The sequence below is a fragment of the Coffea arabica genome, chromosome 2e (genome assembly GCF_036785885.1).
Source record: "Coffea arabica cultivar ET-39 chromosome 2e, Coffea Arabica ET-39 HiFi, whole genome shotgun sequence".
In the NCBI taxonomy this organism is placed as follows: Eukaryota; Viridiplantae; Streptophyta; class Magnoliopsida; order Gentianales; family Rubiaceae; genus Coffea; species Coffea arabica.
Genome location: NC_092313.1, coordinates 18,386,398 through 18,414,231, shown reverse-complemented (window position 1 = coordinate 18,414,231; position 27,834 = coordinate 18,386,398). Strand labels below are relative to the sequence as shown.

General features: G+C 36.5%; 6 protein-coding genes across 8 annotated transcripts; all 6 read left to right on the top strand.

Annotated features, from left to right (window-relative positions):
- The first annotated feature begins 1,945 nt into the window (after positions 1 to 1,945).
- LOC113731543 (uncharacterized) lies at positions 1,946 to 2,899 on the top strand. The gene has a single exon (XM_027256864.2). The coding sequence runs from the start codon at positions 2,111 to 2,113 to the stop codon at positions 2,567 to 2,569; it is 459 nt and encodes a 152-aa protein (XP_027112665.1). The 5' UTR covers positions 1,946 to 2,110; the 3' UTR covers positions 2,570 to 2,899.
- A 225-nt stretch (positions 2,900 to 3,124) lies between these two features.
- On the top strand, positions 3,125 to 7,141 carry LOC113731542 (uncharacterized). Of its 2 annotated transcripts, XR_011840340.1 has the most exons (8): positions 3,125 to 3,587; positions 4,341 to 4,483; positions 4,580 to 4,626; positions 4,723 to 4,831; positions 5,004 to 5,065; positions 5,206 to 5,320; positions 6,166 to 6,924; positions 7,074 to 7,141. XR_011840340.1 is itself a non-coding variant. In XM_027256863.2 (7 exons), the coding sequence occupies exons 1-7, from the start codon at positions 3,325 to 3,327 to the stop codon at positions 6,306 to 6,308; spliced, it is 882 nt and encodes a 293-aa protein (XP_027112664.1). In that variant the 5' UTR covers positions 3,125 to 3,324; the 3' UTR covers positions 6,309 to 7,141. The 2 variants fall into 2 exon arrangements, 1 of the variants encoding a protein (XP_027112664.1); XM_027256863.2 differs by having other exon boundaries at positions 6,166 to 7,141.
- Positions 7,142 to 9,480: 2,339 nt separating this feature from the next.
- On the top strand, positions 9,481 to 10,147 carry LOC140036789 (uncharacterized). The gene has a single exon (XM_072079537.1). The coding sequence runs from the start codon at positions 9,827 to 9,829 to the stop codon at positions 10,025 to 10,027; it is 201 nt and encodes a 66-aa protein (XP_071935638.1). The 5' UTR covers positions 9,481 to 9,826; the 3' UTR covers positions 10,028 to 10,147.
- A 6,968-nt stretch (positions 10,148 to 17,115) lies between these two features.
- LOC113729773 (uncharacterized) lies at positions 17,116 to 17,616 on the top strand. The gene has a single exon (XM_027254005.2). It carries the CDS (start codon positions 17,116 to 17,118, stop codon positions 17,614 to 17,616), a length of 501 nt encoding a protein of 166 aa, XP_027109806.1.
- A 3,772-nt stretch (positions 17,617 to 21,388) lies between these two features.
- Positions 21,389 to 23,646, top strand: LOC113728687 (magnesium transporter MRS2-3-like). The gene is made up of 5 exons (XM_072077434.1): positions 21,389 to 21,853; positions 21,967 to 22,095; positions 22,370 to 22,530; positions 22,700 to 22,952; positions 23,282 to 23,646. The coding sequence occupies exons 1-5, from the start codon at positions 21,389 to 21,391 to the stop codon at positions 23,567 to 23,569; spliced, it is 1,296 nt and encodes a 431-aa protein (XP_071933535.1). The 3' UTR covers positions 23,570 to 23,646.
- Positions 23,647 to 25,017: 1,371 nt separating this feature from the next.
- LOC140036788 (magnesium transporter MRS2-3-like) lies at positions 25,018 to 27,805 on the top strand. Of its 2 annotated transcripts, none has more exons than XM_072079536.1 (6): positions 25,018 to 25,152; positions 25,316 to 25,816; positions 25,910 to 26,038; positions 26,134 to 26,282; positions 26,426 to 26,684; positions 27,297 to 27,805. In XM_072079536.1, the coding sequence occupies exons 2-6, from the start codon at positions 25,322 to 25,324 to the stop codon at positions 27,582 to 27,584; spliced, it is 1,320 nt and encodes a 439-aa protein (XP_071935637.1). In that variant the 5' UTR covers positions 25,018 to 25,152; positions 25,316 to 25,321; the 3' UTR covers positions 27,585 to 27,805. The 2 variants fall into 2 exon arrangements, with proteins under 2 accessions (XP_071935637.1, XP_071935636.1); XM_072079535.1 differs by having other exon boundaries at positions 25,076 to 25,227.
- The last annotated feature ends 29 nt before the right edge of the window (positions 27,806 to 27,834 follow it).

Below are 27,834 nucleotides of genomic sequence, written 5' to 3'. Positions count from 1 at the left end.
AGTTTTTCATGATTCCAATTATATTAAATTTTAATATAAATAAAAGGAAAAATCTTTCATGAATATTTGCGCCAAAACTTTTATAGAGACCATAGGTCGATATTTGTGCTAAGCTGTGTTTATACATCAAACTTTAGGGATAATCACACTGAATGCTGATTCCCATTGATCGTGTGAATAATTATAAATTCTTTTCCTTGAGAAACACTTTAGTGCCCGACAATTTTAATTTATTAAAGGGTTAATCACACTTTGCCCCCTGAACTTTAGGGATAGTTATACTTTTCCATCTTTAATCTTTAAAAATAAACACTTTAGCCCCCATGAAGATTAGTCAATATTGGAAATTTTAACTCCATAAAGAAAAAAGCAAGTATTATGAGAACATTTCTCTTTCGTTGCTAAAATTATTTATGTTAACTATTAATGTTAGTTTTTGGCCCAAAAAAGCTGAAGTTTGATTTAATATATATTTTGCCTCCTCTAAATTTAAAAATAAGGCATATCAGCCCTTTTTAACTAATTGGGTTAAGTATTTAATTTTCGACTAGTTTAAAAAAATAAATGATGATAACATTATTGTAACAGTTTACATAAGCTAAAATAATAAAAAATTAATAAAATAACAAGTTTAACAGTACCCTTTTTTCCAAAATTTTGCTAAATGTATTTATTGTTTTCATTGAGTTATTTATCCTTGTTAGGGGTGTTCACGAATCGACCCGCTTGCGAGTCGATCGCGAGCGGCTCGAGTACGAGCTCGGTCAATATCGAGCTTGAGATAATTAAGTCGAATTCGAACTCGAGTTCGAGCTCAAAAACATTAAGCTCGTTGGCTCGCAAGCGGTTCGCGAGTTCAATTATATATATTTTTTTATTTTAATAGTAAAATTACACATATATCCCTAATATTTTATTATTTATTAAAAAATTATTATTTTATTCATTGTTAAAAATAAATAATTATTTTTTATTTTTTTTAAAAAAAATTATTTTTATTATTTTTATTTTTTAAGCTCGAGCTCGACTCGAATTTGAGTCAAGCTCGAGCTCGAGCTTGACATTTTGAGCTCGAGTTCGAACTTCACAAAATTAACTGGAGGCTCGACTTGACTAGGCCAAAGTTCGGCTCGATTCGATTCGTTTGCACCCCTAATCCTTGTTATATTTAAAGTATCCAATAGGAAAAATATTAAGAATAATAAACTAAATGTAAACCTTTTTTTTAGCTTTATTAGTTTGATATTTTTTTTTGTACAGTAGATATTACAGAGAAGATGTATATCTTTTAGCAATAAAATGAGTTATAATCTCAAAAATAAAAGGACAATAATTTGCACTCACTTTTTTTTGGCATTCCTAACTTTGACTAGTTTTTTATGGGGTAAAGTGTATATTTTAAAAGTTGAGGGTAGTAAAGTGTAACTACACCCAAAGTTCAGAGGAGCAAAGTGTGATTAATCCTTTATTTAAATATTTTCTGGATTTACAGCACTAAAGTATGAAATATCTAATCAATCTAATTATCATCAAATTTTGGTAACTAAGCTTAGAACTTAATCGATTTCAACCAATTATATATATTATCTACTCTCTCCGTCCCACTTTGATAGTCCTGTATTCCTTTTTCATCTGTCCCAAATTGTAGTCCACTTTCCAATTGAAGAATGTAGTTGTATTTTAATTTTCCTAAAATACCCTTATTCGATGTAAGTAGTTGTTACTATAAACTTATCCCATTTAATGAGAGTTGATTCTTTTTTTACCATCAATTCAAATTCCCATAAAGTTGTACCATATTTAATGTGAGGGTATTTTAGAAAAATAGTAATTTAAATTTACTTTTTCAACAAATTTAACGATTTTTTCTTAAACTGTGTAAAAAAAGAAATAGGACTCTCAAAGTGAACAGGGAGTATTAAAATTAAGAAGCGGAAGGAATCAATCAATCAATCAAAATGCGGGGCCGTCGCCGATTTCCCGCCATAACAAATACCAGTAGTAAAGCTAGTGCTTTAGGTCCAATCACCCTTTTCCTGAATCCAACCCTGAAAATTCCCAGCCCCTATCCTGAGAAATTCAAATTCTACAAAGTTTTCACAGCACAGAAATGGGTAAAGAAAAACAATACTGGCTGCTAAAAACGGAGCCAGGGGAGTGGTCATGGGAGGACCAAGCAGCCAATGGTGGTGTATCCAAATGGGACGGCGTTAAGAACAAGCAAGCCCAGAAGAATATGAAGTCCATGAGAACTGGAGATCTCTGCTTTTTCTACCATTCCGGCTCCAAAGCCCGCCGCGTGGTGGGTGTGGTCTCTGTTGTCCGTGAATGGTACGCTGATGATAGCGGTGATAGTGCGGTGGATGTGAAGGCGGTTGGCGAAATGCGGAGGCCGGTGGACTTGGGGGAAATGAAGAAAGAGAGTGGACTGCAAGGATGTGGCCTGTTCAGGCAGCCGAGGTTGTCGGTGGTGCCTGTGGAGAAGAGCATGTGGGAGAGGGTGTGTGAGATGGGTGGCGGGTTTGAAGGTGATGGTAGAGCTGATGAAAATCCTGAAGGGTCCTGCTAGTTTGGTCTTCGAGGCGCTTGTGATAACGTCTCAAAGGGATGTACAAGAATTTTTGTGGAAAGCTGGGAAGTCCCATTAGGTGTTTGTGATAAGGTCGCAAAGGTGTATTTTGATATTTTGGGGAAGACTGGGAAGTCCCTTTTGTGTTCCTGACTTTTGACAATGGCTGCGACCCTGCGGAACTGACCGACCGGCTGTAGTAGCAGAACGAGGTTGTTCTTTTATTAGGCAGACATGCTAGTTCTGGACATAAAATGCAATTTCCTGTTTAGGCAACCAAATGAATGTAAAAAATTATCCATGGAATGAATTTGAGGTAGTACCATGTAATTAGTCTGGTCTGTTAATATCCGACCATGAAATCCAGATTTAGATCGTCTTCGAAGCTGTGATTTCTTGTCCAAACAAACTAAGCTCTGGCAAAATTTACGCTACTCTTACAAATGTTTGTAAATTTTACAAATTCCGACTTTTTAAACTTCAAATTTGATATCTAGAAAATTGTAGCTCCGCTACATCCATACTCTGTTTTGCTGTGGTTGAGATACTACTAATAGCCATCATAAAATCCTATGAGCCTAAGCAGTAAAATTTAACTATGGTATAGTCGAATGTTGGGCGAATTTATACTCCTACTGTACTAGTATATTTATTTATTTGCTCTTGTCATCATCATCAAGCTCACAAAAATCACAGTCCAGAACGTCGGACGTATTAAAGCAACTGTGTGTTTAATATTCCCGACAAATTCCTAAATGCAAACCCTAGTTTGGAGACCTTGTCTGGTAAACCTACTAGCGAAGCTATCTCCATCTTCCCGGCAAAAGGCAATCACCTTTTCTCTCCGACCCCGAGCTTTCTCTTCTTCATCTTCTTCCGATTACACCAGTCAGTCTCGCGGCCGTCTCCCCCGGTTCTACTCCGAAACCCTCCCCGCTTCCAGGGGTGGAATTGTCCGTGTTCAAGGCGACGAGTTCTGGCATATGACAAAAGTCCTCCGATTAAACATCAACGACAGGTATTCTCCGTACCAGCCTAATACTTGGTCAACTTTGTGCTTACGTGAATTCAATCTTTGCTTCACGAGAGTGAATTTTTTGAGTTTAGCATTTACTTCCACATGCCGAATGTGTTTCATGTCAGCTGCTTTATTTACTTGACTCTTCCAAGCGTAATTGGATACCCTGTTATTCGTACAACAAAGTCGTGGTTTGCTTTATACTTTCTTTGAGGTTTTGATCTCGAGGATGTTTTCATTTCAGCTTCTTCCATTTCCAATTTAACCGTTGCAGAAAAATGTACCAAAAGTTGTATGTATCATTATTCTTATTGAGTTTTGAGAAATACCCAGTAGGAAACATGTTAATGATGCAGGATTTTAGCTATTCTTACATTTTATCTTGTATAGCTCATGAAGTTTCATCTTTTCTTCCACATTTCTTTGCTCCCTCGTTTGCATTATCCAATTGCAAGTCTTACATCAATAATGTGTTTTCCTCTTGAGTATGCTTATTATCAGTTTAAGAATTTCATTTGACTGAAGGAGTTGAAAAGTTGAATATTATTGGTAGGAACATAACTATGTGGAGAAATATTAGAGTTTAAGCCTTGCCTGGAATATTTCTAGAATTTTAAGCAAAGCCGATCGGTTGAAGTGTTAAACCTTACTCTGTGGCTTTTGTGATGCTCACAGTTAAATTGATCATTATTTTTCTTGCAAGTTGGCTGACCTGTTGTATATATTGCTGGTTTCCTTTCATTCATTTTCAAGGATAGAGCTCTTTGATGGCAAAGGGGGTCTTGTTGAAGGACACATACAGAATATTGATCGCACAGGAGTTGATTTTGTGGCAGCGGAGAAGGCAAAGTTAGTATCTCCTCTGGCCCCACAATGGCATGTCTTTGCTGCTTTTGGTGGGTCCTTAAGAACACCTAAAGCACCTGTGTCTATGAGAAATCATTCCTGCCATAATGTCAAGTGACTTGCTTTAATCTTTCTTTGGATTTTAGGAACTTTAAAGGGAGGTCGAGCTGATTGGCTTGTAGAGAAATGCACAGTATGTCTAGATCAATGATCAGTCATGTGGGTAATATCTCTCTATCAATTTAAGTTGCTTAAAATTACATGCTTATTCTCCTTTGTCATGTCTCAGGAACTGGGAGCTAGCAGTGTGACGCCTTTGTTGACTGAGCGTTCTCCATCCATTTCAGATAACCGATTTGACAGATTAGAACGTGTTATTCTTGCTGCATCGAAACAATGTAATTGACGTTTCACCATAACCTTTTTGGTACCACCATTGTAGTTTAACCATGCGCTTTGAATGTAGTTGGCTAACTTAAGATGGCATTAACTTAATTTGTGTGAAGTATTATCATCAGTCTCTTTGTCATGATATTTTTGTTTTTCCCAAAATGGTGCTCTGGTAAATAGGTCAAAGGCTGCATGAAATGACTTTGAACTCTCCTGTGAAGATTGGTGGAGTTTTGCCCCTTGTAAGTCAAATTTTTCTGTTCCTTTTAAACCATACTTATCTATGCTTTGGTTATGATGTTATTATCTCTCAAATTTTGACACATAAGCCTTGTAAGTATGGTCTTTCTGAACTTACATCTTATCTTAAACCATGCTTTAGGTTCGTCAATCAAAACTATCATTCGTAGCTGTTGCGGAGGCTACTCCTGTTTTTGGTGCTTTGAGTACCTTAAGAAAAGAGTCAACTGGGCTAATGATAATTGGACCTGAAGGAGGTCAGTGCTCTTTACATGCCTCTCTCCCTCTCTCAGGGAAAGTTTTTTTGAGAAAATTTAGTTTTATCTCCAACCCCATCCCCCCAAACTGGCAAAGTGGCGGTGTTATGTAACAACTCTTTTACATAACCTTGCTCACTTAGACATTTTAGATAGTCTTCCTATCTGACGCCAAAGTGATGAGTGAAAGTTTCACCAGTGTTGAAAACACTGCAGTAATCAGGAGTTGAACTTGTTTGTTTAGTTTTTTACATATTTATTAGGAATGTTGAAATGTGTTTGCATTAGATTCTAAAACTGTATCCTGTCCACAATCTAGTTATTATGGCAGATACTTGTGGTGTAGCATTGGTTAACATTTACTTGTTCAGATAATATAAACTGCAAGTGGATCACTAGGACAGCAATCACTTTAGATAACATAAACTGCGAATGGATCTCTGGGATAGCCATCACTTTGGGTCTTTGTGTTCGTTTTCCTACACTTCTTTGCTTTTGACAAGAAGCAATAGTCTTTGTAATGTAATGGGACATAATCTAGTACAGCAGTGGTGGAATTAGTTTTATTATCTTGCTGAATAGTGCATACATGCATGATGATTGTCATTTTTATCCATTCAGATATATGGAATTGGCACTAAGCTTTTGTGTTTAAGTTCATATGAGAAGGCCATTCAGTGACCTGTCATTAGTTTAATAGTCTTAGCTTTATCAATTTGATGCGTTGCTTCTTTCGTGTGCTTGAAAATTACCTAGTTTCAAGAATTTCAGTTATTGTTGGTTGTACTTTCTTCAGGATGAACATCCTGGATATCTCATTTGTTGTTGACCTTACTCCATTTCAGACTTCACTGAGACAGAGTTGAGAATGATTGTCGAGGCTGGTGCGACTGCAGTTGGTCTTGGTCCACATCGCCTACGTGTTGAAACTGCTACTATTGCTTTTTTGTCAACTTTAATGTTATGGTCGACCTCTCCGGAAAATTAAAATAATCAGCTAGATTTTCAGGCAAGAGTTCCCCGCGTCCCCCCCCCCCTCCCCCCTCCTAGTATTTTTGTTCTTTCTTTTGAGCTGAGTACCGTTTCCTTCAGCGTTTCATTTGGTTGCTTTTTAGGTAAACACTTCTCTTTTCATCTGCAATCTTGACTGATCACTGGAGTGTTTGATTTTGATTTTACATTTCTCATTTACAGTTTGTTCCAGACTTCCAGTAGGTCTAGGAAATGGTGTATCGTCTGGATGATCTTCAGTAGAGCAACAGAAGCACTAAATCTCTTTCAATCTAAATTTAGAAGCATTTTTAAACCTAACCACCCCTCTCCCCCCAACTCAAAAAAAAAAAAATCTCTAAGAGTCTGCCCATTGATTTTTAAGCAATTCTTCCCTTGTTGCTGTGATCTTTTTGGTAAATCAAACAAGATTCGATTAAGCAAGTCTATGGGGATTGTTCACTCTAGCTTTTTTGGTACCTCGGTCAATTGAATTTTGTGAGTAATTTCTTAGGTTAACGGTTCAAAATAAGTTACAGACTATCTAACCAATGGTCATATTAGCAACAGTAAAGTCAACGGAGGTGTTTCTCGTGTTGCTGCATCTGAGGCAGGTTTGGCTTGTCTTAACACATCCATAGAATATGTATGCGTGGGTATGTGGACATATTGTATGTATGCATGTATGTATTGCGATTTTGTTGAACTCTGTCTGACCTCTTGTTCCCGTAGGCTACAATAATATATTTCTGTTTACATGCAGCAATTGTACGTCTTATTTATAATGGTTAAGCGTGGAGAACTTTGCCATCTCGGCCTTGCAAAAAGAAATCGTGTTGCTTTTGCTCAAAGGTTTCTTTCCTTTTAATTTTTTAAGCGTTTTTATTGTGCTTGGATAAAAACCTGTTGGTTGGAGTAACTCTTGACTTTATGGGAATTCATCATCACTTTCCATAGTTATTTAGTATGCCGTATCCGCGGCCTCCCCATGATTTGGTAAAGGCACGTCTTAATGACATAAAATCAAGTTCCATATGAAAAAGGGAGTGTCTTCTTAGTGCAAGATTTAAGGTCGTCATGGCCTCCTTGGTACGTGTGATAAAGGACATGATGAGCCAGTCTGTCTAGGATGTCCCATGGTTTTGTAAATGGTCGTGTTAGGCTGGCTGACTTTCCTCGCATCTGGCTTAAAAGTTTTGTATGTCTACAAAGCCTACACAACAATCCGATTCTGGGTGTCTGTTTGGATTGTGAATTATTAGAGATATTTTTACCGTAACACTTTTTGTGATGTGATATATGTGAGATAAAAAGGTAATTGGGAAGGTAAAAAGGTGTATTAGAAATTGTAATGATGATGTAAGCAAATAAATTTGAAAAAATAAAATCCAATCCAAACAAACCCCAGCGTGGTTCTTGAAATCGGTATCTTTCCAGTAATCCACCCTTCCTGGCCCTGGGTGGTTCTTTACCTGCCCTGTAAAATTCACGCTTATTCCCTATTTGTGCTCCGATCCTGCTTAGTGCTTGTACGAATTACATTGGAAAGTGAAATTTACGTATCCGTAAAGCATAAAAGGAAGACTAGTTACAGTATGATTTTTGACTAGTTGCTATTTTGGGTGCCTCTCTTAATAGGCCAAGGCCGACCAGAGCCTCAATGTCAGAAGTTGCTATACGGATGTAGCATATTTTGTCTGTTTCTTGTTGTTTTCCCTTTTTTTTCCGGAATATTATTGAATGCTTTCGATATTTAGGCCCCGTGTTACAGATATATCGCTTGGTTTAATCCTGTATACGCAAAAAGAGAAGGATAGAGGTCAATGTTGATAAAGATACTGAGTTTGTTTGGATAGAAGTTTATTTGAGATAATTACTGTAGTACTTTTTGTGATGTGATGTATGCGAGATAAAAAAAGTAACTGTGAAGATAAAAAAATTATTAGAATTTGTGAAATAAATTATTTTATCTCAAATCATCTCAATTCAAACACACTCACTGTGTTGTTGGCAGGTTTCGTAAATCACACACTATATTGCAAGTGGAATAAGAAGAACAAGCTTAACCGGGGCGGATTCATTTTTTTTTTTCCTTCAAATACCGGAAGTATCTCAATTTTATCAAATTAATCTCTCTTCGTCCGTGTATCCCGCCTCCAAGGATACACAAGTAGTATAGAGATTCACTTATTTCGTTTTGCTGTAGTTATGTTCGCTTCGACTTTGAAGCTGCTCACAGAATAAGTCGGCAAATGTTTAGTGCGCCATTGAATCTTCCCAGGTGTTAATATCCAATTGTTTGTCAACTTATGATGAAACATAAAATGGACGCATTTTCCTTTTCTTATCGTCGGGGCAAGAGATTTAATTCTAGTGTCAAATTTTGAAAGATTCACAGTAACATCCCGAGTTTTGAAGGTACGACGAGCTGACTCATCGGTAACGGCTGATATGTGCTGAAGCTTTGCATTCAATAGACGTAATTCAAATCCTTTGGTCCTAATAAAAAAAAAATGGTTAAAATGTTTCTGAAAGTTTTTAGTGAAAATTTTGATGATGACTGCATATGTTAACAGAAATGGTTATATTGGAGTCAACATTAAAGGCGGTATGAGTATGACCCATATCTCGACTGTTTGTGGGCTCAAAGCTTGAACAGGTTTTGAGTGAGAAAACCTGACTAAATGCTTGAACAAATTTATATGTTTTGTGGCTGAAAATGTTCGCAGTAACTGGGTTTGATGGACCTTGTCTCGCCTCCATGTAAGGAAACAAATGAATGAAAATCGAAAATTATCAAACTTGGCCATAGCATGGATGGTAAAATTGCAGGCGTTTTGACTTAGTTGTGCGATCCTCAATGTTGGTCTTGGTCTCATTTTTTTACAATTTTTTTTTTTTTTTTTACTTCTTTTGGAGAGCCATCACTCTGTAAGGTGTATTTTGGCACCCGTCTAAAAACTCATAGATTAAATAAATTACTCATATATTGGCTTTGTGTTTTATCAGAAAAAAAAAAACTCCCGTGAATAATCGCGTTTCTTTGAAAATTAGCACGCTCAAACTAATTTCTTGAACGCCCCCCCGGTAAATGTGAACCCAAAACCTCGCACGGCACCAGAAGCGGAGCAGCCAGAGACGGAACCATAATAAATAGCTGACGCCTTCTTACTAATGGTCTTCCAATCCAACTAAAACAAATTTTGCTGCTCTCTCCCATTCTCCCATCCCACCAGCCCCTCTCTCTCTCACAATCAATCTTGGGCCATTTTTATTTCCTTGAAATACGCAAAAGATCATCAACTTGAACATCAATCGCAGCAACAGCCTCGTTGTAGTGATCAATCCTATGTGACAACGAAATTGATCCCATCCCTTTCCTTCATCAATAAACCAAGAATGCAATAGCTCTAGCAGTAGCAGTAGTAGCAGCAGCAGTAAGGTAAAAAAAAAAAAAAAAAGAATAGACAGAGACAGAGAGGGTCTTTCTTTCTTTTAGTAGTTTAAGGTGCAGAAATGGCTAACCAATTGGAGCACTTGGTCGAGTCCATAAAGTCCAAGGTGAAAGCACTGAATTTGAAGAAGAAAAAGAAGCCATACGTAAAGATGGACAAGAGTGCAAGTGTTAAAGTGGAGATCCGCAGTAGAAAAGCTCGCCAACTCATCGACAAGACTCTCAAGGGTGCCGATCGCCCCGGAAAGCGTAGCGTTTCTTGATTTTCGTCTTTTCGATGCATATCACTCTAATTTTTCTGCAGCTTTTCTTGATTTCCCTTTTAGTAATTCTCTGTATCATCAACACATACCATAATCCATACAGTCTGAAACTTCCGAATTTGTCTTTCTCCATACATAATATTTTTTTTTTTTCGAATGGGCGGTTACACCTTAATTGTGAATCTCGAGTTTAGTCAAATTCTGAATCTGTAATTGATTTATCATGGCTAAAAAGGTGATTACAACCCAGTTGCTGTGCGATGCTGCTGATTAGGATCACCAAAAGTCAATCGATATGCTCCATATTAGCACTTAATTGAGGCACATTATTGTCTCGGTTTGAATCTGATGGGATGCATTAAATCCCGTCTTTGTTAGGAAAGCTATGGACTTTTAAACGTATACGTGTGTGCGCGTGTTGGGGAACGGATAATTAGTTGATCGTAAAGGTTATGAAATTTTGGAGTATATATATAATTTTCTCGAGTTAGGGTGAATTTATTTTCATTTCCAAAAAAGTAATTGGAATTTGGTCAAAAAAAAATAAAGAAACTGGATATGGATAAGTTAAAAAATAGTTTCGGCTAAAAATGCAATGGAATGGATAAGTTAAAGTATATATGGTCGCAATTTCAAAATTGTTGGTTTGGATTTAAAAATCGACATTTTCCTTTCTTTTAAAAGGCGGAGCCTGAATCGGCTTTTATAGTTACAAAGTTTCTAAAAAAAATTGGTGTTTTCTGAATTATATCAACCTTTGGCTCTTGTTCGATTTTATTTTGGTTGCTTCTGGTTTCACTTCCAATGATTTTAGTTATGTATAAACAATTATTAATTGTTATAAAATTGATTCTAAGAAAAAATGACGATGAATGGAAAAAACAAAAAAAAAAAAAAACTTTTTGCATTATCATACGAAGGAAAAAGAAAAAATGATGAAAATATACCTCACAATTGATCAAATTGGATTGGTCTCGGATTTAGATTAGTTATGTGCCTAGACTTACTAATGAGATGAGATAATGGATTGTTGGATTGTTGGATTAGAACTGAGACTGTTAGTGTTGTGCACCGACTATTGATATTAAACTCTAAATTGCTTATATAGATTTATGTAATAAGTGTTTTTTTAGACGATTTTAGTTCAAAATTTTGGAGAATATGAATATGAACCTTTAATCATGATTATGGTTTCAAAATCTGATTTCAATTTGGGTTTAACAAACTGCCAGCTTGATTCCAGTCTAATTCTGATTTAAATTTGAACCGTGGCCACACCTAAATTAAAATAATTAAAGTGATAAGTCCTCCTCCTTTTAGAGGAAAAATAGAGAACTTGTCATCTCAAGTGTAAGGAATGGATAAGTCTCTCTCTTTTGTAACAAAATTTTTTTTAAAAAAAAAATCGAGAAAATTGAACTCAGGGCTAAATAAGCTGTTGTTGGAAGATGAATGAAGGTAAATTATGAATTTAATCTAACAACTAATTAAATACTTCTTACATTTTCTGGCGATCGTTTCTGTCCTTTAATCTAAAACATTAAACAAACGGAAGCAATACACCCAAAACCTCAAACCTCCCCAACTTGGATGAAGATGACAAAAATAAATGATTTCGGAATTTATGCCATTAACACATATGGTACCCCTTCAAAAAAGCACGTATAGTCCTGGACTTAAATTCTTTCTCTACAGGAAAAAAAAAACATTTGACTAGTAATATTTGAGCGGCAGAGTGAGACCGGAATCTTGATTTCAAGTGAGTGATAATTGAGCTGAAGCATATATAGAAGTTGACCTTTGACCAAAAAAAAAAAAAAAACAGATAATTGAGCTGAAACAAGGAACTTGGACTTTTTGGACCCCGTTTGGATTGCATTTTCTATGATTTTTCATGGAAAAATTACTGTAACGATTTGATGTATGTGAGAAAAAAAATAATAAAAAAATGTGATTACGAAAAACGACGCAATTTTTCAACAAAAAATGACAATCCAAACAGGGCAGGCTTTTATTGTTGTACCCCGCCATGCCTGTAATAAAATAATAACGCTGTTTTCGGCAGTTGGTGAAATTAAAGGGCATTAATGTTCCTTTATTGCATATATTCCGACAGACTGATTTGTAAGGCTAAAACAATTCTTACCTCTGGATTTTGCATTTTTTTGTCAAGACAAAAAATTTTGTTTACTTGACAATAATGAGTTTGAAAATATTGATCCTGTTCAAAGTTTGAACTTCAAACTACTCTCACAAAACCAAAAAAAAAAAAAAAAAATTCAAACTCTATATACTTCTGAAACTTTCGTTCTCCACAAGGAATCTTTGAATCAAAGGTTTTTTACAACTACCAATGCGAACTGCGCCAGTGCAAACATTGACTCAACAAAAACAAACGCTAAAATAAGAGTATTAAAACAACATCATGTAAAACACAATAATGACTTTTTTATTTACTAAACTTTGTGCCCAAAATTTAATCCCGATCATCCAAATTCAAATACGTCAATCTCTCGACCTGAATTCTTCTCTGCGATCAAGACTGCTATGACAGAGAACTTGGATCCGAAATAGATCAAGGACTTCCATAATTAACAGTGAAAACCGCATCATGCGATGTAGGCACTAATTCAACAAATGTAGACATTAAGATATTTACATGTGAAAACGCAATAACTTTTTTATTTTATTTATTATAATCTATATCCAAATTTCAAACTCCATCAGGCAAATTCGAATACATCAATCTCTCAGCCTGAACTGTTCTTTGTGATCAAGATTGTGATTACCGGGAACTTAAATCCGAAATGGATCAAGGGCTTCTGCAAATTATACCTTGCAGTTTCGTTTTCGGGCTGAAAATGAAATGACACGATGTACAGAACAAATGATCACTCAGTCTCTCTTATTTTTTTCTTCCTTTTCTTTGCATAGAAAATTCTCGCCTAACAATAGCAATATACGAGGGTGAGTTCCTTACACGAGGTTGGCCCAATAGACTACCATGTTTGACACAGCCCATTTACAATATATGTGTGTGTGTGTGTGAGAGAGAGAGAGAGAGTAATTGTTTTAATCAAACTTTTTCTCTTTCCTATGTATAATAGACTTAATTAAACAGCATTTATTATTATTATTATTGGTAAGAAAGACTTAATTAAACAGTAGTATTTTTGGGCCATACATAGTTTAGGTTGGTTCGGCCCATTTAGTTGATTCACATTAACAACGTCACGTCCCTCCAAACACTCTCCAATCATTCTATCTGCAATAATTTTTACCTACTTCCAAATTATCTCATCCTTTCAAGTTTGAAATCTTTGTCCATTTCCTCTATTATTTTCTTCTTAAATTCAAACCAAAAAAAAAAAAGAAAGAAACGTACTATTTATAACCACTCTTTAACTGATTCCAGGAAGTTGGAGAACATTTTTCATGAACTTACGGACAACATTGAGAACCTAATTTCTCTACCGAGACCAGTTCAACATCATCAACGGACAAGAGAGACCTTTTATATGAATTTTCCAGGTATATTTAGAAGCGTTTTTTTTTTTTTTTTACAAGAGAAACCGTTTTGGATTTATATGATAGATCCATTCATACTACTAACACAAGATTTTTAAAACAAGTGCCTACCGAGTATTCGCTACATTTAAAATCATCTAATCTATTATATATATATATATATACTAGGGGGAAAAGCCCGCGCAACGCGCAGGAGTTTAGTGCCTGTAATTAAATATGGTTAATAATTATTATTTGACATTTTCTAGTATAAGAATTGAAGTATGACAATTTTATTATGTGATATTAAATAGAAAAATCATAAGAATTGGTGTTACTTACACATTCAAAATGTAATTATATACTTGTTTTTAAAAAAGTCAATCCTTGATATATTTTCATTAGCCTGTTTTTTAAAAGCTCATCATGCTTTCTCAATTTTACACACTCTACAATCCAAATCTTATTATTGCAATAAATACATGCAGAATGCACGAAATCCTTGGGAAAAGGTATTTGTAGAATTCAGCAAGGAATTAATTATTATTAAGCAATAATGAACTTCTAACTCGGTTGATCACATCTTGATTTATCTGTCATGATATTCATATTAGGGTTAATCACATTTTATCCCATTAAAGAATACCCCATTTCTCAGTTTACCCCCTAACCTTTAATTTTGTTCACTTAACCCCCTTTAGGACAAAATTGCCCTTGCATTATTTTGACTTTTCATTTACCTTATTTTCCTTTTTTTTATTTCTTTTTCTCTTTCTTCTTTATTTAATTCTTCCTCTTTCCCATAAAAATCTTCACCTTAATGATTGAAATTAAAAAAGAGGAATTGTAGAGATCTATCTTTTCCTTAAATGATTAAAAAAAATTCAAATCACTTTCCTAAAATACAATTTTTTTTAGCCTTTCAATTCTTTTAATTTTGGGTTTTCCTCTTTCCTTTCTAGTTTCTCATTTTATTCCCAAGAAAATATCTTAAGATGAAATTGTGACCTGATTAATAATTATCAATTGAAATTTGTGACACGTGGCATCATACAAAAAATCAAAATTAGTTTTTGATGTCTTTTAAACCTTTGCCCAAAAATATGCGATTGCAAACTCAAAACAAAAATTTTTGTGGAAATCGAATTTTCTATTGGGAAGGATGATAGAGAGAAGAAAGAGAAAAAGAAATAAAAGAAAGGAAAACAATTTCATCTTATGATATTTTCTTGAGAATAAAATGAGAAACTAGAAAGGAAAGAGGAAAACCCAAAATTAAAAGAATTGAAAGGCTAAAAAAATTGTATTTTAGAAAAGTGGTTTGAATATTTTTTTGATCATTTAAGAAGAAGATAGATCTTTGTAATTCCTCTTTTTTAATTTCAATCATTAAGGTGAAGTTTTTGTGGGAAAGAGGAAGAATTAAATAAAGAAGAAAGAGAAAAAGAAATAAAAGAAAGGAAAACAAGGTAAATGAAAAGTCAAAATAATGCAAGGGCAATTTTGTCCTAAAGGGGGTTAAGTGAGCAAAATTAAAGGTTAGAGGGTAAACTGAGAAATGGGGTATTCTTTAAGGGGATAAAATGTGATTAACCCTTCGTATTATTCCATTGAAACATAGCAGAAAATATGGAAGATTCAGAGAAGCACGTGCAAAGAAGGGGCTGTGAATCGTGCATGCAAGGAAAAGAAAATTGATGTTTAGTTTAGTCAAAGGGAGGATCCAACGGATTCGATGTTCAATAAATTTGCTGGTGAAGTTGTATGCTTAACATTTTTTTTAAAAAAAACTAATAAATAGTCCCTCCGTCCCACTTTGATAGCCCTGTATTCCTTTTTCATCTGTTCCAAATTGTAGTACACTTTCCAATTGAAGAATGTAGTTGTATTTTAATTTTTCTAAAATACCCTTATTCAATGTAAGTTGTTGTTATTATAAACCTACTCCGTTTAATGAGAGTTGATTCTTTTTTTACCATCAATTCAAGTTCTCATAAAGTTATACCATATTTAATGTGAGGGTATTTTAGGAAAATAGTAATCTAAATTTTACTTTTCCAACAAAATTAACCACTTTTTCTTAAACTGTCTGAAAAAAGAAACAGTACTATCAAAGTAGAACGGAGGGAGTAGAAAGGATCCCAAATTCTACAAAGAAAAGGACCAGCGTAGTAGTATTCAGGGGCGTCCATTGGAATCATTCCAATTTCCAATAATGACGCGCAATTAATTAGTAGACACGACCAGACCAAGTTTAATTTACTCCGGGGATGTATTCAAGGTGGCCGCGCCGCCCTACAATTAAATCTGTGTGGCCAGCCATTCCGCAATCTAAACTGACGCTTTCTTTCTTGCGCTTGTTTAGAACCCTTTTTAAATTCAACAAAATCCCTACTTTGACTTGTTTAAGATTTTCAATGTTAGTATGTTACCATCCATCCTTATGTTTTTCGTACCCATAAATTTATTCACGAAGGATCTTCTGTCTCATTTTCTGTGTCACTCTCTGTCCCACTTTTTATTATATTGCTATTTATGCTTTATAAACATCAAATTTTAGTTCTTCTTTATTTTCTTAAAATTCAATAACTATCAACTCACAAAATTTAATAAATTCAAAAAATCAAAATGCATAAAAATGAGATTTTTTTAATGAATTTTCTATTGTATTTTATAATTTTTATAATATATTACTTTTTGAGATTGTTGTATTTATTTTTTAATCAATTAATAGTTATTAGATTTTAAGAAAACAAAAAAGAACTAAAATAAGATATTTATCAAGGAAAAACAATACTAAAAAATGGGACACCGGGAGTGAAACAGAAGATACACGGCCAAATTTATTCTTCAAATTTCTATTTCAACATATATAAGCCACAATCCCCGGACTTCTAAATTTCTTTTAGATGGCCTCCTCGAATTTCTGGTGTGGACAAGTTTAGGCTTTTTAAAATTTTCAAAATTCTATACTTCGATTCAAGAAGAAATTCATGACCCCCCCCCCCCCCCAACTTTAAGAATCATCTGAACACGAGGAACCATATGTAATGTGTTTGGATAGCCAAATAATGGCTAAAAATTATTTGCTTACATTACAAATATAATTTCCAACACACATTTTTATCTTTTCAATTATCTTTTTATCTCACATACATCACATCACAAAAAGTGCTACAGTAATTATTCCAAATAATATTTCAAATAATCTCATATCCTAAACTTGGCAGACTAATTAACGTCTGGTCTGAATATATCAAAGTTAAAGTTTGAAAAGGTCCAATTGTGATTATCCACTATATAGAGGCCCAAAATTGCAATTCTCCTCAAGTTAATTATGCGTATGGAGCATGGACAGCCATATATTTGACCTTGGATCTGTTCTACACTAGAAAGAGTCAATAACGCTACAAACATAAAGGCAGTACAAGTTACAAAATGAAATCAACACTCGAAGCAATCTGCATCTGTTATATACCCCTTCAATATTTTGCCGCCCTTCCCACCTCACTCAACATTTTAACTTCATCATCAATACTTGCCAATTTTCAGTTAGCTCCTCTTAATCAACAACTCATAGAATGAAGACGACGACAAAAGCAAAGAAGCAAAGCACGCTGATGGTTATCCTAAAAGCACCTGCCAGAGTCCTGAAGAAAATAACAGAATTCTACATGAACAGCATGTTCGATTGTGCTGCAAGAATTGGTGATAACACGGTGGTTAACTGCGGTATTGCTCCTCAAGTGTCTCAACAGCTACCACGAAACTTCAGCGTTAACTCGTCCAAGGATAGCAAGCAGGAAGATGAACTCAGGGAACTCATTCGCGCCGTATCCACAAAGCTGAGTGAGGCCAATGCTGGGATCAAGACCATCGATCCTCAGTTGCAAAGGCCAATTACAAGCGTGAAGCTGCCCGCTAAAGCAGCGGAGAAGAGGAGTTACAGTGTTGGGATTGGAAGGATTGGAAGGATCGATGAGGACATGCCCTGTGATTTCAAGGAAGCAGATTCCCCCATTTATGCATACCCGAGATGCAAAAGCTATGCTGTTACAAGCAGAAATGCAGTAGTTCGCTAGAAGGTTTCTTGGGCTAAATCTTTTCTAATCAAAGATATTTGTTCATAAAAGGTTTTGATGTCGGTTTACAATATACAAAATGAATCTTCTGCTTCATAGTTTATACTTCCACTTTATCACAGTTGCACATGTGTATCCAATAATTAATGTAAGTACTAATCATGTTTTAGAAGATATTACAGATCATGTTGAGGTTAGATGATACAGTCAGCTAGAGTTATGGCCTCATAAAATATCGCAATCCACGCAAGTAATTAACGAATTTTCTTCTAGATAATGGTATGAGAATAAGCTCTAACATGGACTTTTTATTTTTCATTCTTTTTAAAGTTCTAAATTTCTAATATAGACTTTAGTCACTGATAGATTGTTTGTTAAACGGTTTACACCACTTGTCGAAGAATTAATTAACTACTGATTTTTTAACAAAAGATTAGTACTTCAATTTCATTTCATGCATGTAGAAGAAGTTTATAACACTAGATGTCTGTGCTATACATGTGCATGGTACAAGAACATAAGAGTAGGAAGTGGTCTAAAAAGAAGAAGAAGACAAGGGGCCAAAAGATAGAGTAGGAGGGGAGAGAGAAGCGGAGAAATAAAAGAAATTTCTTTTGTATTTTCTTCATATCACATTATAAGAGCAAGCTTAAAGTACTTTAATTAAGCTTTTCTTTTGTACTGCATGTTCTCTTTCAGTTTAGGTGTAAGGAAGCAAACTTTAGTTATAACATTTAGGATGAAATAAATTTGTGCTTTAATTTAAGAAAAATAGAATTTCTCATCCTAGCTTTTCTTCAATTGATTCAACAACATTGCATCTACGCCTTATCCCTTTTCCTCTCTTGGCTTAATATCAAGAAAGTCCTTTCAGCTTTTTCCGGAAGTATATTCAGCATGATAATTTCTCCACAAATGTGTCCACTGTACACTGCAAATAACAATAAGTCACTTGTACAAAGATGATATCCTATCCGCATTAGTCTATTTCAAGTAACAAATTACAAATCGTTGCATTGTTTTCAGGGTTACTCACAAATTAAGAAAAATTTGTTGTACGTTTCTTTCTGGCATTTTCTTTCTCTCTATGATTTCTACAGTACCTCTAACTTTTAAAAGATTTGCAATAATTCAGATTCCGCAAAAATCATATTAGTCAACTGTGTCATAAGTGAAAAGAAAAATTCTAGAAATCTTTTCTAAAATTTTTTGATAATATCACTCAACTCCCCTAATAATTTTACGTTATATCAAGTTCTCAATCCCTTGAGGCCGGCTTGAATGGTCTATAATCATGATTCAAACTAGTCACTCCTACTCTTCCTCCCCATCTCTCTCATTCCTTACCCCCGAGCCATCTATTGCCTCTCTCTCTCTTATAGATTTGCTTTTTCAATCAATTGTTTTTTTCTTGGTTGCATTATTTTCCCGTTGTTCCTCCCAACAGAGACTTTTTGCACTTGACACTTCACAGCATAATTTCGAAGCCATACTTTCACTTCAATTGGAACTGTATTTGTTTCTTTTGCCCTTTTGGTTGCATACATCCACACACACACACATGTACACATTTTTGTTTGTTTCTGTTGAAAAGAAGGAAATAGGAAGAAATGTTTTGATTGGAGGCAATTGACTAGTCACATTAGCCATAAAAAGACTATAAATGGTGGATGCTGTTAGGCAATAAGGAAATGAAGATGGTGGAAAGAACCAAAAAAAAAAGAAAAAGAGAAGTCCTTAAAATTTCTCTTTTCTTTTAGTATATTTACCGGACAAATAGGTTGTCCTTTCCCATCAAAATGCCACAATGATCCAACGGTCAGGATCTGTCCGTAAGTTAAAATCAAGTTACAGACCGCAATCCTCCTATTTCCCTTTGTTATAATATGTGATTTCTTATGATCATGATTGTACTTTTTTCTTAATTATGAAAATATCAATGGAGTCCTTCCTTTGAAGTCGAAGTAAATAAATCTTGGAGATAATTTTTATTGTTGACCACTAATAGTCGGTCAATTCCAATGGAGTCCTTCCTTTGAAAATAAAATAAAATTTTGATTTATGTAGACATATTTTAGTTATTGATATATTAATGCCAAGGTAGTAAGGATCACAGTATAATTAATAAAAGATTTGGTTATTTAGACCAACGGTTCTTGGATCAAGTGGCAACTGCCCTTACACAAAACCGTTGGTCATCTAATTAAGATATCCACAAAGGAAAGAAATTCTTCCGTCTGATATCTTTTCCAACCTGTGTTGCAAAATTAGCAAAACTCTTCCACCTGATATCTTTTCCAAGTTGTGCTGCAAAATTAGCAACTAGAAGACTTGTAGCATGCCGTTTGTTGAAAACAAAAAGAAGAAGACTTGCAGCATTAATATTTTTACTTACATAAGAATACTTACATTGCAGAAATTGAGGACTTAGTGCCAAGCTATTCTCCATCACTGTTTCACCTGCTGCATCCCTGCAATTTTTGATAGATAACTTGTTCATTACTGCTTTACAATCTGACTCAAGGATGATATTCTGATATCCTTCTTCAGCAGCTTTAACCATAGTTAACTTGATAGCTGTAGCAGTAGCTAACTCTTTCGTTCCTAATTCTATGTTTAGTCATTGCCCAAGCCACTTGGTTTCACCCTTCCAATTCTTACCCACTGCTACAATTCCAGTCTGTCCAAAAGGCAGATTGTTCTTGGTAGCTATATATGATGATTTTCAAGAAGCCTTGTTGAGGAGGTTGCCAATGCTGATAGCCTTCTTCATGTGTCTCTGCGGAGATCACACAGTTTGACTTCAATAGGGTCTTTTCATACTCTCTCCATTCTGTCAATATCTGCTGTCAGTGTTCATTGGGTTATTGTTGTGCTTTTCAAAAATGTCTTCTGTTTCTCGCCTCCCATATCTGCGATAAGATGTTTGCCGCAAGTTCAATATGCCTGCTTCCATCCTTCCTCTTCAGAGCCCCTCTTAGCTTGTCCTACCATCCCCATAAATTACTCCCAGCTTCTTCTAATCCAACGCATTTGACTGGGGCATGTTTGCACACTTCCTGTGCCATTTTGCACAAGAAAGGAGTGTGCTCCATTGATTCTAGCTCCTCTCAGCATGGGAATTAAAAATAGGGACATGTGGCAGAAATTTGTTAAAGAAATTCCAAAGGGGCCCGGGGGTATGGGGCCGTAGGTTTCAACCGCGCCTAAAGTCAATTGTAACAGTTCATGTGCGAGGTTGACCAAGTACTCAATTTAGTACTCCTGTAATAGTCATGCGGCCCGGCAGCCGGAGCATATTAATCAAGCAGTACTTCTTCTCCGTTTTATTCCGAAGGCAAATGAATCTAGACAGGGTGTAAATAAATAAGAATGTGATATAAAAAATATAAAATGACTATTCTAAACTCAAACTGGTTTCAATTGTGACTTGTGAGGAGCGTGATCAATTCTATTCATAATCAAGGGAAGCTGGAAGCATGATTCCAGAAGCTACAGTTGGGATTCCATTTCTATATTATTTGACCACAGACTACTACCCCTGGGTTCCAACCTGCACAGGATTGGCCTTTTCTCTTCTCTTGCGCTTTCAACACTGTTAATTACAGCCTGCTGTATCGTTAATCAGTCATCTACTGGTGTGACGTGCTAATTAGAGCCTGCTGTATGGTTCATCTGCCGGTGTGGTTTGATGATTCACAATATGCATGTGAACAGCATTGAGTAACTCAAACGCAGCAGAGCACTTAATGTGCTGATAGATCTATATGGTATGGCTGATATTGACAATAGCTCCCCACTTGAGAAGAAGCCGTTGGGGGTCCGTCCATGGCTTCTATTCAACTCGTCCGGTCAGTCCCATATATTGGAAGCAGGGAAGCATGCTATTATGCGGCGAACAGGTATCACCGGCCGAGATCTGCGTATTCTGGACCCTGATCTTTCGTATCCATGCACCATTTCGGGCCGTGAACGAGCCATAATATTCAGTGTGGAGAACATCAAGGCTGTGATTATGGCTCATGAAGTCCTCTTGCTCAACTCCAAGGACCCCGCTGTCGCGCCCTTTGCAGAAGTGCTTTGTGAAAAAATCTTGAACCACCATGATAGCATCGATCCAGAGGAAGTAGGGGCCGAGTTTGGAGGAGAAAATTTGGATGATCGGAAGCGTCTTCCCCTCGAGTTTGTTGTCTTGGAGGCTTGCCTCGAGGAGGCATGCACTTGGCTGGACAACGAGGCAAAGAAACCATATACTTACTCGCTTTTGATTTTTCGAGGATGATGTCCATTTTCTGGTTCGCTTGTCAAGTTTAATTTGACTAATTCCTTGAATGTTTCATTTCAAGCCAGGCAGTTACATTGGAGGAAGAATCTTATCCGGCACTTGATGAGTTAACTTCGAACATCTCTACTCTCAACATGGAACGTGTGCACCAATTTAAGAGCCGCTTAATCGGGATAACTAATCGTGTTCAAAAGGTCGAGTGCTCTAAATCGCTTCTTTCTATTTGATACTCCTGCTAGATGCTTGGTTTTGTTCTCCACTTCTCCCTTGGGTGGTCCTCATTTACTTTTACAGTATTGGGAGTCAAGTAATGCTTTGAATTTGAAACTTGCTTTGACTGATCGTATTTTTTTTTTCAGCTAGTCTAAGCTCTAGAACTTTGGAATATATACTAGCATGAAGCTTATCATCTGGTTATTATTTGTCTATATTCCATTTATTTGAAGGGATTCTAAAGCATTATTTCAGGTGAAGGATGAATTAGAGCGTTTGCTAGATGATGATGACCCCATGTCTAAGATGTATCTGACAGAGAACCAACTACAACAGCAGCTTCAAAATTATAGTGCACACGAAGATCAACTAGATGACAAGAATAACGAAGTAATTCTGTCAGACGTAGAATACAGGCAAGTGAATCTTTTCAATTGCTAGCGCTAGAAATTAGTTGACTACTTGCCTTCAAAGCCTTGTTAGTGAGTTCTTTTAAATTTTTCTGCTGAATTTGGGTCCGTAAGGGATCTTATTAATTTCGTTTCCATCGTTAGAATTCTTTGTTCAGTATTCTTGTGTTGTCAGGACGCCAGCTGACAACTTGACAGAAAACAGTGAAGGTTCCACCAGACTTGGTACTGATCTTCTTCATACCAATCATGCTCAAGAACAGGAATTTGTTGACGCTGCTAGTTCAGTATTTAGCAGAAAAAGCCAAGCAACCTATGCCAGTAGCAAACGCAGTGATAGAAGCAAGCGTCAAAGTGTAAAGGATCTTGAAATGCTTCTGGAAGCATTCTTTGTTCGTATTGACGCTACGCTCAACGGATTATCCACTGTACGTAGCTCAAATGTTAAAAGGACTTCCGTCGTTAATAATTTTGTGTCATTTCAACTATTTCGGCTCTTATACTTTACTAATAATACCCACGTCAATGGTTTTCCTAAATATATCGAACATAAAACTGAGGTTTGATTAGGCTAAAATTTGTGTAAAACAACGAACCCTGTTCGATGGCGTATATGTGCTACAATTATGTGCCATCTATCAAAAATTGCTGATGAATTTCATCTTCGTGTATGTGCATATATATATATATATATATATATATATATATATATATATATATTCAGTATTCTCTGATTACTTGTTTTTTTGATTGATAGCTGAGGGAGTATGTAGATGATACTGAAGACTATATCAACATTATGCTCGATGACAAACTGAACAACATGATGGAGATGGTGATCAAGCTGATGACAGCAACCGTAGCATTGACTTGTTTTATGATCGTAGACTCAGTTTTGGCTATAAACATTCACATTGATTTGTTCAATGACAATGAACCTCCAAACAAATCCTTCTTGTGGATGATTTGTGCCGGCAGCTTTGGTACTATATGTATATATATAATTGCAATGTGGCTGTATAGATACAAAGGATTGCTGCATTGACGAGTTATATATGGTACTATTATACAAGGGTTCGTACCTTATTACACATCATTTAAATGGAAGAAATTTTTTTCCCTATCTTTTTATTCATATTTAAAGGCAAGGCAATTTTATTCATATTTTATGGTCATTTTTTCCAGCATAAATTGAAAAAAAGAAGTAATAATAAAGTTTGATTGGCAGGCTGGAGGGACGTCTTTCCTGCAACAAAAGGAACTGATCAACCTTCCTTCAGAAAACAAAATCAACTTCACATGTGAAAGCAGGTTGCGAAATCAATCTTACTTTTGCATGAATCGATCTTGTGAGTCATGAACGTGCGCATTCTCGGTTCGTGTACAGCATAAAGACTGATGAGAGCCATTTAGCTTTCAAGTTGAATTCCTCCTGCTTTATTAATCAAATTTGCACTTTGTACTTTCTCACACTTCAGACACAAGGAATCAATTCTGTCGAAATTATTTAGTGGGTCACAGAATTGATAGCTGAAAACTAAAGACAATAAAAGTCGAACGTACGAAACATTAAACTCTTACGATACACCAACAACATCGGTTTGCTGTGCAACTTGTGTTAACCCAATGATCTCATAAACAGCATGGGCTTTGTTTTTTGTTTCCCTCATATCCAGTTCATCGGCATAAAAAAAATAATTGCAAGAAAGACGATGCACTTTCAGACCCCTTTTTCTATTTAAAACAAAAAAAGAAGAGAAAAGGTGATGCAACGTACGCAGGCCAAGAATATGAGCAATGCAAGACTTCCTCCTTTCAGCAATGTAATTGTTGAGGAATCCTTCGCATTTGCATATCTGTGCAGTGTACACGAAAGAAGACGATCTTGAGCTGTGCATATGGCACATCCGGAATGTTAACTTCACAAATTAATTGAAATTTTTTCTCATGCGCTCAGCGGTCAGGCCGGGGGTTCTTAGACTCTTCCTTGTCGTGTTGTTGTGAGGTTCTTGTGCTTGGCAGTTGGAGATAAGAAGAGGATGGGGAGATAAGAAGAGTCTGGGGAGGAGTGGAAGGGTTAAAAAAAAAAAAAAAAATTGTCTTGTGCTGGCATGACATCCATTTTCCTACCCCAAGAAACTGAAGTACTCGTGCCAAATTAAACTTCGTAAGCTTGACTTACATCCATCAGCTAGTTGGCTTTAATTAGTCTCACTTAGGCCAGTAGCTATTTACCAGATTTCCAGAATCAAAATAAATAAATAAATGGAGAGTAATACTTAATTGGTGATGATATTACGTCCGGCTGTAACCGCCACAACAAAGGTACCGTCACCATGCAGCGAATCTGCAGGTTCTAAAAAGTGAAAGTGTGACGTGTATCTCAAACTCTTTCTGGGCAAAGCAACACCCAGAAATAATATTAGTACGTTAGCAGGTGGACGGGCGTGGTCAACCTTGAACAGTTGGTACTTTAATTAATTACTACATGGGTTGGGTTAGTTAGCACATGTCAATTGGATCTTCCCATAAATTAATCAGCAAGATAGCATGAACATTGACGTCATGATTTAGACTCTCGTGCATGGCCTCAACATTATTGTTGCAAGCATTCAATTTCAATTTCAGGTGGCTCTTTTCGCCTGCCCTGGCTGGCTTATTTCACATTTTGTGAGTTGTTGGCTGTGGTGTGGAGGTCATCAGGTGCTACCTCCCTCCCACCTCAAAAGTCAAAACTAATACTCTCTCTAAGCGTAGTATTGAAATTCTGTTTTTTTTTCCCTTCTTCCAGCGCTCTATGGCTGGCATCAGTGGAGGAGGAGGAGGAGGCGATCATCTCCGAAAGAAGGCCACGGGGGTCCGAACATGGCTACAACTGGACTCAACCGGCGAATCAAATATAGTGGAAGCAGGGAAGCACGGTGTTATGCGGAGGACTGGCCTGTCTGGCCTTGATCTTCGGATATTGGATCCTTTCCTCTCGTATCCGTCCACTTTGATAGGGCGGGAACGGGCCATCATCGTCCATTTGGAGCACATCAAAGCCATAGTTACGGCACATGAAGTCCTCCTGCTCAACTCCAGAGAGCCCTCCGTCGTGCCCTTCGTGGAAGAGCTCCGACACAGAATCATGCAGCACCACCAGGCTACCGAAGCACTGTCACGGGAAGAAGAGTCGCTATTGACGAGGGGACAAAATGGAGAAAATACTGGACCACCCCTGCTTCTTCCTTTTGAGTTTGTAGTATTAGAAGCCTGCCTGGACGCTGCTTGCGGTTATTTGGACGAAGAGGTTAATACTCCCCGGAGAATTGTTCTTTTTCCTTATTTTCCTTTTATGGTTTGCGCTGTATCGACCCTTTTTTTTTGGCTTTGAAATCTGCAGGCAACGGCTTTGGAGGAGGAAGCTTATCCAGCATTGGATGAAGTGACTTCAAAAATTAACACCCTCAATTTGGAGCGGGTGCACAGGATCAAAAACCGGTTAGCCCAATTATTCCAACGTGTTCAAAAGGTAATAGTTCTTCCTTAATTTTCCCAGTCAATATTCATAATTTTGTTTCGTAGATCACTAATAGGAGCAGTGCAAATGTCTTAATTAATTTTCAGGTGCGAGATGAGTTAGAGCGATTGCTGAATAACGACGAATATATGGCTAAGATGTATCTGACAAACAAGCATGCAGTTGAGAGGCAGCTTAGGAATTCTTCCCTATCCTCCATAAAACATGAAATTGTGCAGAGAGTCCTGGATGAAAGGCACGGGATGTTTCTTTTACATCCTATACATTTCAACTTTTACCCGTTACGCTTTGTATATGCTCGTCCCAAGCTTTCGGCTGTTACTACCTTCTTTCAAGCTTTGGCATCTCTTAATTCTCTTTTATCTTGTTAGTGAGCAGGGTTTCTGGTGAAACCTTAGTGCAAGACAGAGGGAATTCCAGCCGTTTCAGCGTTGATTTTCACCCTGCCGAACAGCACCACCAGCAACGGGCAATCCGCACAGCCAGTTCTCTCAGCAGAGGAAGCCAATTTGCAATCCATACTAGCAGTAGAAGATACATGATAGGCAAAAGCAAGCATCTCGGTGTGAAGGATGTGGAAATAATCGTGGAAGCCTACTTTGTTCGGGTGGATGCAACATTATCTGGCCTATCAACTGTATGTAACTCAACTCGCTAACTCTGATATATCCCTCGAAAGCATTATTGCAAATTAAAGAGTTGTCCAAAGTCAATCATAGGCTTTCAAGTTCAAGTTCGTATATTGATGGATCATTTGGAATCGAAACCTGTGTATTCTAGAATGGTGCAAGCATCTCTAAGACTATAACTATATATGTTGCATCTAGACATGAATTTTATTTCCCTCGTGGCATTCAATCCTCTTCCTTGTGCGTCTGCGTATGTGAGAAATTCTACTTTCAAGGACGAATTTAAAATGAAAATACCCCTTAAAAGTTTGTAAAATTAGGCTCTCAAAAGTTTACCAAGGAACACCCAAGGGTTTTTGGGGCTTTCAGTATTAGGGTTCTATTAATGGGGCACTGCAGATAACGCAACTAATGGTACTACAACTAACCTTAAAAGATAAAACGGTACCAATTTGTCGTCTCTGCATATCAATCTACAATCTGGGGAATTGAAACTTCATTTTTTTTTCTTTCATTTCTTGTTTTTGGTTACAAGATCTCACGAGTCTCTCAAGAACATAATACTACTAATTAGCTTTTTAAGTGAATACTTATAAAATGCTCGCGCTGGTCCTGTGAAGCTAAGGGAGTACGTAGATGACACGGAAGACTACATCAATATCATGCTGGATGACACACGGAACAGAATGATGCAAAAGGCGGTGTTGTTCATGACAGCAGGCGTTGTGCTCATGGCTTTTACCACTGTGACAGGAGTTTTTAGTATGAATATCCACGACTTTAGTCTCTTCCAAAAGACTGATCCTCCCAATTACTATTTCATCTTATTCTGCGGCGGCGGAACAGCTTGCAGCATCGTCCTATATTTGATTGCAATTTCCTGGTATAAGCACTTGGGATTAATGTGATGGCTTGATGGTGTCTTTTTTGTGTCTATAAGGAATGCATAACCCCTCCACACTCCCACCCTAATCAGCTGCTCCCATGCCCCCCCATCCCCCCCCCCCTTCGGGCGGCGGTTACTGCTGGAATACTATGTAATGTGTATTTATTTCGAGAGGTCACTTTATCTGTTCAAAACCATGTTAATTAGAGGAAGGAAAATCAATGGACCTAGTGCTGTTGTTCGTATCATGACTTTTCTTCAATAAAAAATTT

Bases quoted from the DNA above. Each gene is read 5' to 3' on its own strand.
- LOC113731543 (XM_027256864.2), top strand. From the start codon at position 2,111: ATGGGTAAAGAAAAACAATACTGGCTGCTAAAAACGGAGCCAGGGGAG.
- LOC113731542 (XM_027256863.2), top strand. From the start codon at position 3,325: ATGCAAACCCTAGTTTGGAGACCTTGTCTGGTAAACCTACTAGCGAAG. The intron at 3,588-4,340 runs GTATTCTCCGTA...TTCATTTTCAAG, and splicing joins CGATTAAACATCAACGACAG to GATAGAGCTCTTTGATGGCA. The intron at 4,627-4,722 runs GTATGTCTAGAT...GTCATGTCTCAG, and splicing joins GGCTTGTAGAGAAATGCACA to GAACTGGGAGCTAGCAGTGT.
- LOC140036789 (XM_072079537.1), top strand. From the start codon at position 9,827: ATGGCTAACCAATTGGAGCACTTGGTCGAGTCCATAAAGTCCAAGGTG.
- LOC113729773 (XM_027254005.2), top strand. From the start codon at position 17,116: ATGAAGACGACGACAAAAGCAAAGAAGCAAAGCACGCTGATGGTTATC.
- LOC113728687 (XM_072077434.1), top strand. From the start codon at position 21,389: ATGGCTGATATTGACAATAGCTCCCCACTTGAGAAGAAGCCGTTGGGG. The intron at 22,531-22,699 runs GCAAGTGAATCT...TTGTGTTGTCAG, and splicing joins CTGTCAGACGTAGAATACAG to GACGCCAGCTGACAACTTGA. The intron at 22,953-23,281 runs GTACGTAGCTCA...TTTGATTGATAG, and splicing joins CGCTCAACGGATTATCCACT to CTGAGGGAGTATGTAGATGA.
- LOC140036788 (XM_072079536.1), top strand. From the start codon at position 25,322: ATGGCTGGCATCAGTGGAGGAGGAGGAGGAGGCGATCATCTCCGAAAG. The intron at 25,817-25,909 runs GTTAATACTCCC...TGAAATCTGCAG, and splicing joins GCGGTTATTTGGACGAAGAG to GCAACGGCTTTGGAGGAGGA. The intron at 26,283-26,425 runs GCACGGGATGTT...GTTAGTGAGCAG, and splicing joins CAGAGAGTCCTGGATGAAAG to GGTTTCTGGTGAAACCTTAG.